The 9,128-nt window shown below is 47.9% G+C and overlaps 1 protein-coding gene across 2 annotated transcripts; it reads left to right on the top strand.

Moving 5' to 3' along the window:
- Positions 1-704: 704 nt before the first annotated feature.
- FATE1 (fetal and adult testis expressed 1) lies at positions 705-7,211 on the top strand. Of its 2 annotated transcripts, none has more exons than XM_024987746.2 (5): positions 705-892; positions 1,844-1,962; positions 5,309-5,415; positions 5,783-5,861; positions 6,623-7,211. In XM_024987746.2, exons 1-5 carry the CDS (start codon positions 784-786, stop codon positions 6,752-6,754), a joined length of 546 nt encoding a protein of 181 aa, XP_024843514.1. In that variant the 5' UTR covers positions 705-783; the 3' UTR covers positions 6,755-7,211.
- The last annotated feature ends 1,917 nt before the right edge of the window (positions 7,212-9,128 follow it).

The following is a 9,128-nucleotide window of genomic DNA, read 5'->3' on the forward strand; positions in this document are numbered from 1 at the left end:
AAGGATACATAATGTCCTTTACTTAAAGTCCACTGATTATAGACATCAACAGCTACAAAAAATGTCTTGATAGCAACATCTAGACCAGCACTTGATGGAATAACTGGAGACCTTAGGCTAGCCACATGGACCATAAACATGACCACTGAGGTCTATTCGGTAGGGAAGCTGAGGGAAAATTTGACTTAGAATAGGGGGTGCAGGGCTGGGGACACTGGGGGCTCCAGTAAGCAGGCCCCTCTTCTCCTGCACATCCCTCCTTTGGTTCTCATGGTTTCTGTCCAGGCTGATCCAGGGCATCAAAAGCCATGTCCCTTGCCTGGGAACTCTGGATGGGGGAAGGAAGGATGCACTCTGTAGAGGATGCTTTCTGAAGGGGGCTATGGCCTGGACTACTAGCCAGAGCTGGCTTTGCAGAAACCATGATGGGATCTAAACCTGCTTTGGCCACTGACTGACTCTGGAGTCCTGTGCCAGCCCCTGCCTCTATCTAGAAATGAGGTCAAATCGGATGAGCTGAGAGCTAAGGCAGTTTTCCCAGGCAAAGATTCAGAGCCTATCGCTTCTCCTAAGTTGCTTACAGAGTAGCAGAGACGAAGACCTTGAACCCAGCCAGCAAGATACAGCAGGAACAGGAGGTGCTGGGTCCAAGGCTTGAACTCAAAGTGGGAGTCTGGCTCCACCCCTGTGTCCAGCTATATCTTCCTCAGAGAGCTGATTTCCCAAGCCTCCTCTGAGCCTTGGTCCCTGTGCCTTCTTGGCCATTGCTTACAATTGGTGGTGATGGCAGGAGGAGCAGTCCCTAACCTTAAGGAAAAGATGCAAGTGCCAAAGGATGAAGACCTGCTTCTTGGAAGCTTTAGGGATAACCAAGAGTGCTCAGTGGCAGCAGGTAAGGAGCCCCCGTAATGTCCCTTCCCTTGGGTATCTGCATCTGTGCATGTATGTTAGAAAATGCACAGGTGTGGCTTGGCAGAAGCATGAATGTGTGTTTGCGTGTATTTGTGGGTACCTGTGTTTGCGTGTATTTGTGGGTACCTGTGTGTGAGGTAACGGGATTGATAAAGTGAGTCTTTTGTAGCGTGTGAGAGGGAAGGTTGGATGAACACCCCTCCCATTGCAAGCCACCAATGGGTCTTATTGCAAAACACTCAGTGGGCTCAATTTATAAGATCATTCAAAGCAATTCTCTCTCCTAACCTTCCAGTACCTTTTTCTGCCCTTTAGAGTAAAGCTCCTTAAGATCCACATAAGGTCACCTCCTCAATATACTTACTGCTGTGGCATGCTCACCCAGTCCATAGTGCCTTTAAGCCTGTCCTATAACATCCCAAGACTCTTCTTCACAGCCTTTGCACTAGGTGTTCCCTCTTTCCCCAGATTTTCTATGGCTGGATTCTTTCAGGTCTCTGCCTCAATGTTGTTTCTGACTTTTCTAGAAGTATCCCCTTCTTTCTGTCTTGTTATCCTGTTTTTATTGTTTTGGGAGCATGCATCTCTTGATTTGCACTGATGGATTATTTCCTGTAACCCCCGCTTTTTCGTCACCACTTTCTTTGTACACATACAGACAATCAATTTTTTATTGGTGTGATCTTATTTCTTGGCCATTGCTTGCTCTTTAAGAACCTAGCCCAGAGCTTGACACTCAGTAAACACTTACTATATTTTGAGTACATGAAGAAATTGAGATCTGAGATTAGCCAGTAGATATCAGAGAATGGGTGTTGAGTGCTTCCTAAGATGTTGGGGGACCCTATCCTATTTTTTGGTGTATTCTGTGCCCATGAAGCCTTGGGATAGCCTCTATGGGTGTTCCTTGGGTCTCTGTTCTTCTCCCTAGAAATGAAGGAGCATATGTCTCGGTTGCTGGGTGCTTCTCAGCGGCGACAGAGGGTGGATCCAAAGGCTGTTGGCTCTGCTGTGGTTTGGAATACGGCTGCAAACCAGTCCAAGAAGATGGTACTGTATGGCATTTGGTGGCTAGCTTGAGTTTGGGGGAGTTTCCTACAGTTGTAGCAGCTCTGGTATGGAGATGGTAGGTCAAGCAGGGCAGATATTGACTTTGGGGGAAGGACAAAGCTCCTGTGTACTGGGCAGGCAAATGAGGGCAACGAGGTCTGGCAAGAGATCATGGCCATTCTTTGTTAGTTCAACCTTGAGGGTCCAGAATGTCTGAAACACACATTGCTTGGGGAGTACATATCTACTTTCTTTTATTAATAAATGAGTAAATGTATCTATATTTGAATCTCTATATGTATATATATGTTATGTCTACTTCTCTCTATATATATATTTCTGTATAGAAATATGCAAAAGTATAAAAATCATTATATATATATAGTTGCTGTTTAGTCTTTAAGTTATGTCTGACTTTTTGAATCCCCATGGACTGCAGCACGCCAGGCTTCCCTGTCCTCCACTATCTCCCAGAATTTGCTCTAATTAATGTCCATTGAGTCAGTGATGCTATCCAACATCTAATCCTCTGCTGCCTCCTTTTCTTTTTCCCTTTAATCTTTCCCAGCATCAGGGTCTTTTCCAGTGAGTTGGCTCTTTGCATCAGATAGCCAAAGTACTGTAGCTTCAGCAACCGTCCTTCCAATGAATATTCAGGGTTGTGTACATATATATCTAAGCATATATAAATATAGATATACATGTATCTATATCTATCTTAGGGCTGGGACTAGGATAAGGCAAGTGAAATGCCTATGCTCTCTGGCTACTAGGAAATCCAGTCAATTGAATCTGAGCATTTTGTAGCCAATTCTTTAAGTTACATTCTATATGAGTGAGGGAATGTTCTAGAAAAAATGGTGGCTATGCTGTTGCAAAGGATACTGGGAAAAGGCAGCTATTTTGGAGAAGAGGAAGTCCTGACTCTTCTTGGGAATCACATGAATCCCATCATCCTTCTGTAGCCAATTCTTTTAACTACATTCACCTTGGGTGACAGAAAGTTTTAGAAGCATGGTTGTTAAACCATTGCACGTTTACTAGGAAAAGGCAACACCTTTGGAGAGGAGGGAGACCTGACTTTTCCAGGCAATCATGTGGGTCTCATGTTTTGTAGCCCATCTGATAAGTAAGCTACTTTTACTGCAGATGCAGGCAATTTTAGAAACATGGTTGTTATACTGTTGCAAAGGTTATAGGAGGTGGAGGGAAGGCAAACTGACTGGAGAGGCAGGGAGACCTGATGTTCTAGAAAATCAGCTGAGTTACATTTTGTTCCCTTGTAACGAATTTTTTAAATTATGCTAACCATTTGAGGGAGTGTTGTGGAGAAAATGGTGGCCATGTTGTTGCACTCAGTTCAGTTTAGTTCAGTCGCTCAGTCGTGTCCGACTCTTTGTGACACCATGAATCACAGCACGCCAGGCCTCCCTGTCCATCACCAACTCCCGGAGTCCACCCAAACTCATGTCCACCGAGTCAGTGATGCCATCCAACCATCCCATCCTCTATTGTCCCCTTCTCCTCCTGCCTTCAATCCCTCCCAACATCAGGGTCTTTTCAAATGAGTCAGCTCTTCGCATCAGGTGGCCAAAGTATTGGAGTTTCAGCGTCAACATCAGTCCTTCCAATGAACACCCAGGACTTATTTCCTTTAGGATGGACTGGTAGGATCTCCTTGTAGTCCAAGGGACTCTCAAGAGTCTTCTCCAACACCATAGTTCAAAAGCATTAATTGTTCGGCACTCAGCTTTCTTCACAGTCCAACTCTCAAATCCATTCATGACCACTGGAAAAATCATAGCCTTGACTAGACAGACCTTTGCTGACAAAGTAATGTCTCTGCTTTTTAATATGCTGTCTAGGTTGGTCATAACTTTCCTTCCAAGGAGTAAGCGTCTTTTAATTTCATGGCTGCAGTCACCATCTGCAGTGATTTTGGAGCCCAGAAAAATAAAGTCTGACACTGTTTCCACTGTTGCCCCATCTATTTGCCAAGAATTGGTGGGACCGGATGCCATGATCTTAGTTTTCTGAATGTTGGGCTTTAAGCCAGCTTTTTCACTCTCTTCTTTCACTTTCATCAAGAAGCTCTTTAGTTCTTCTTCACTTTCTGCCATATCTTCTTCACTTGCATTAAATATGGGGAAAAGGCAGCCATTTTGAGGAGGAGGGAGACCTGATTGTTTCATGAAATCACTTAAGTCTAGTAGTTCTGTGGATGATTCTGTTAGCTATATTCACCTTGGATGTGGGCAAGCTGCTTATGTTCTAACTTTGATGTAGAAGGTGGGGGCACTGAGAGGGATTTAATTAATCTCTAGATTAATTAGAGTTGCCTGTTAGGACTAGAGGAATTTACCTTTAAAAAATAGAGTCCTTATATTAATTGTACAAATTAAATTTAGACATTTAGAATTAAATGTATCAATTCTATATATTTATTCATTATTTATTTTTGAGTAAAATGTTAATGGAATGCTATTGCCTCTGAGAGAAACACATGAAAGAAAAAAATCATAATACTACTCTGCTCATTTGGGAAAAAAGTGTAGTGTGCCTTAAAAATATATGAAAATAAAAATAACATTTTTTGGAAATAATTGACAGAGGGAAGCTGCACTTGCTGCAATTCATAGATTTAAAAAAATCCCCATCAAATGTAAATAAAAATCTGATGTTTTGAAATGTATATAACTCTAAGTAGAGAGTTTCTAAAATTAAAAAGAAAAGAGAAAAAAAGACAACTCCTTTGAACAGTTAGACCTGTCAAATGATTGGTGATCACAAGTTATCATCAGGCTTGCATATGTTGTTAAATTAATTCTTATGATATTGATGTGTTAAAAATAAAATGTTTTACCTCAAACAAACAAACAACACATCCTACTCACTCATCATTATTTTACCTTCAACTCTCTCAAAAAGCATTTTCTCCTTCTGATCCCAATCTATAAGAAAATCAAGGGGGTGGTATGGAAATTTTTCTAGGAGAGACTCTCCATTTAACTCTTCTTTATAGTCCTGGAGTCTTCCTGACACACACTGTCCTTTTAATGCTGTTTTTGAGATATCTTACTGCTTGCAATGCAGGAGACGTGGGTTTGATCCCTAGGTCAGGAAGATTGCCTGGAGTAGAAGACTCCTGAAGTCTTGCCTGGAGAGCCCCATGGCCAGAGGAGCCTGGTGGAGGTGGGGAGGTGGCAGGCAGCCAACTTGTGTGACTCTCAGGCTCTTCTGATTCTGGAGGATCAGGCACCACATGACTCCCAATGGGGTGTGCTGATGCTCCCAGACAAAGTATGGGCCCAAGCAGGATACTTCGACTGATGGTTCCTTTCCCTAGGGGCCGCAGCTGCGGGGAGTTGGAGTGGTGGGAGAACAAGGCGATGGCGGTGCCCAACCCCAGGAGAATCCTGGCGGCTCCCAGGGCATGAGGTCCCAGTTTGAGCGGTAAGAAGGATCCCATGGACCCTGCGGGAGAGAAAGGCCAGGGCTTTGTGGGCAGGGACCCAGGGAGTTGGCAAGCAGACTGCCCAAGAAGGAGCAGTGAACAGCTGGCCATGCTTGGAGTATGGGGGCTCTGTTGCCTCCTCACCACAGCCATAGAGCCCCCTGGCCCCTTGCCTGTTCAGGGCCTCCTAGCATCCCACAGCTGGGCCAGCTCCCAGCCCTCAGGCTTCAGGACCTGCGACCAGAGAAGGGGAAAGCTCCAGGCGGACAGACTTACGGTCCAGAGGAGTCCACAACCTTACCCATCTGCCTTTATGGCTCTCCTGGGACCACCAGAGGCTCTGACTCTCTGTGTTTTATTTCCCAGCAGCCGAGAGTTAAATACACTGGCTGAGATTGGTCTGGAAGAGCTCAATGAGCTGGAGATGGAGATCATGAGAAGACAGGTGAGTGTCTGATTGCCAGGGACCCACTTGAAGGTGGGAGGCAGAATCATGGTGAATGGGTGGGTGGGGCCACCCACCTTGAGGATACCCAGCCTCTCCAATCGTATTCACCTGCTAGCAGTGGAGGCGAAGTCAGACTTGCTTCCCCATTCACCCAGCCTTCTTGTCTCCAGTGTCCTATCTTGAAGCCTAGACTCAACTCCATCTCTCTGCCTGACATGTGGGAAGGGAGAAGGGAGAAGAGGAGGAAGAGGGGACATCAGAGGATAAGAGAAGTTTATTCATAGAGAGTGATGCCAAGAGGTCTGATCCAGGGGTCATGTTCATTCAGGCCAAATTCAGGTCTCCTTGGTTTGAGACCCCAGCAGGCATGGGCATGGGCAGGAGGGATGTCTTCCCTGGTGGCCCTCTCTGGCCTTGCATGTCACCCCATCCTGAGGCCCTCATTCTGGTGCTGCTGCCCCCATCCCCTTCCCTGGCAGCTGGGATGGGCTGGCTTCTTCCAGACAATGGGAAGAACTAGTGATGGTAGGGGCAAGGTGGCGGGGACTGAGAACACAGACCACCCAGTCTCTGGGTTCCACTGGGCCCACCCCCAGCCCCTGGTCAGCTGCTCTGCCTGTTTGTTGCCCAGAGACCCATTTCCTCCCACAGTGCAGCAGAAGCCTTTTTTGGTCTAAAGTCATATTTTCCCCCCATTGGTGTGTTGTGGACTTCCCTAGAAGAGCCTTGTTCACCAGCCAGCTCTGGTCTCTCTGCAGCTGTTCATGATTACTGAGCGTCTGCGCTACCTGGAGGACCAGAGTGCCACCTGGCACCAACGGGAGGTGCTGTTATTCACCATGCTGCTGTCTTCCTGCATCACCAACCTCTGGCTGTGGATGCGCCAGTGATGTTTCCTGCCGGTCCACCGTGCAGCTAGAGCCCTTCAGTCCTCCCCTTCTTCCCTTCTCTCCCTCAGCCACCTCTGCCCATCCTCCTTCTAACTTTCAGCAGCCTTCAACAGCATCATGACCATTTTCCACCTCTGCCCGAGGGAGGCCCTAGCTGCCAGGAGGTGGAGGAAGTGTAGAATCGTGAGGGTCAGAATGGGCTGAGATCGAGCCTCTTTGCAGGGAGAGGATGGTGGTTTCCAGTCCCCACAGTAACAGCAGGGGTATGTGCTTCCTCCTTCCCTGTCAGGGCTCCATGGTGACCATCTTGGAGCTAGACCTTGCCTCTGGGCCCTCAGTGTCTCTTCTGTTCCATCCTTAGCAGGAGCTTGGCTGTGTCTTCCCTGTTTTCTTCAATGTTGTGCTCAGGGCTCTGCACATAGAATATTCTCAATAAAAGTTCAGTTATAGCAGCAAACCCTGGTGACTGAGTTTCTTGCATCCAGAACTCGCTTGGGGACAGCCCCTCTGGACAAAATCCTTGGTTCCTCCTTCCCAGGCTCCTCCTGCCTCTCCATTGCCAGCCCAGGTTGGGGAGGCACTCCTTAGGAGCAGAGTTTGGCAAAGCCCTTCCTGTGGGACTTCCACCAGCAAATGCTTATAGGGATGTGGTTTTGCAGCAGCAGCTTGTCCTGGTTGGACATTACAGGGATTCAATCAGAGAAATCTCCTGGATAGGACTACAAACTTTTCCATTTGCTCAGGAAGAAAGTGAGGCCCAAAGAAGGGAAACATGGCCCTGGGGTCATCTGAGACAGGGATGGGTCTAAGATGGGTTCTCCTGAACCCATCTAAGGTCTAGGGCTTGGCCTGCCTCCAACAGATCGCTCGATAGCAGCAAACCCTGGTGACTGAGTTTCTTGCATCCAGAACTCGCTTGGGGACAGCCCCTCTGGACAAAATCCTTGGTTCCTCCTTCCCAGGCTCCTCCTGCCTCTCCATTGCCAGCCCAGGTTGGGGAGGCACTCCTTAGGAGCAGAGTTTGGCAAAGCCCTTCCTGTGGGACTTCCACCAGCAAATGCTTATAGGGATGTGGTTTTGCAGCAGCAGCTTGTCCTGGTTGGACATTACAGGGATTCAATCAGAGAAATCTCCTGGATAGGACTACAAACTTTTCCATTTGCTCAGGAAGAAAGTGAGGCCCAAAGAAGGGAAACATGGCCCTGGGGTCATCTGAGACAGGGATGGGTCTAAGATGGGTTCTCCTGAACCCATCTAAGGTCTAGGGCTTGGCCTGCCTCCAACAGATCGCTCGGGGACCAGCCCCAACTCGGCTCTGGAGGCTGGATGCAAGATCACATAGAGGGACTTTGAACCCTTCTCTGTGTCCACAGCTCTGAAATGTTCTCATAGAGGACAGGGTGCTGCGTAGGATACTGGGACTTGGCCTAAGAGGGCAGGAGTGTCACTGCTTCAGGCCTGGCCTCAGGGCCAATGTGCTGGGGCCATGAGGCCATCAAAAGAACTGTTGCCCTTTCTCTGGGACCAAGGGTTAAATACACATTTCTCCATGGGCAAGGACCTGGATCATTACATTATTATTGGCTTTAGTGGCTCAACAGAGCTTATCCCAGCCCCCAAGTCGGTCAAGGCTTCTCCATTTCTAAAGGTGAGAGAGTGTGCTAGTCACTAGATATAAAATAAACATGATGGCATGTGTGTGTGTGTGTGTGTGAGAGAGAGAGAGAGAGAGAGAGAGAGTGTGTGTGTGTAAGTGAGGAGGGAGGGTGAAGGGAAGAAAATTGAGTCCTGGAGCCTGCTCTGACTCCACCTCACCCCCTCTTTGTCCCTCATTGGCCCCATACATTGAGGGGGAATTCCTCCTCTCTTGACACTCGGGGGCTTGCGGTACTTCTGAGAGTAGAGTGTGGGTCTCCTGTTAGCACCATGCCATCCCATGCACATGACCACTGGAGCTTGGGCTCTGCTGAGAGCAGAGATAAGAGCATTTGGCAAAGAAACCATTGGAAGATTCCCTCTCTGGTCCCAGAGCAGAGGGGTGGGACTGGGGTGCCAGAGGAAAAGCCCTGCAGAATGGGGACGAGGCAGTGCCCGGCCACAAGGCCCAGGGAGGACCAGGAAGCCACCCCTCCCCGCCTCCACCGCTCCTGAAGATGCTCCTTGCTTCTGCTCCAATCAGGCCATGGCCACACTCAGAGGCTGGCGGGTACTGCAGGGCGGGGCTGGGCCTGCCCTCTGGGACACGGTGTGCATGTGTGCGAGCAGACACAGACATGTTTGCAGAAAAAGTCTGGTTGAAAATATGTTGTGAAACAAAGGTTCACCCTTGGGAGCAATTTAGCTACGATGCAAACAAACAGTGGGGCGGCCCCTG

Source organism: Bos taurus, chromosome X (assembly GCF_002263795.3).
Source record: "Bos taurus isolate L1 Dominette 01449 registration number 42190680 breed Hereford chromosome X, ARS-UCD2.0, whole genome shotgun sequence".
NCBI lineage: Eukaryota > Metazoa > Chordata > Mammalia > Artiodactyla > Bovidae > Bos > Bos taurus.

Coding starts and splice junctions, on each gene's coding strand:
- FATE1 (XM_024987746.2), top strand. CDS start 784: ATGGCAGGAGGAGCAGTCCCTAACCTTAAGGAAAAGATGCAAGTGCCA. Junction 893..1,843: donor AGAGTGCTCAGTGGCAGCAG/GTAAGGAGCCCC, acceptor TCTTCTCCCTAG/AAATGAAGGAGCATATGTCT. Junction 5,416..5,782: donor ATGAGGTCCCAGTTTGAGCG/GTAAGAAGGATC, acceptor TTTATTTCCCAG/CAGCCGAGAGTTAAATACAC.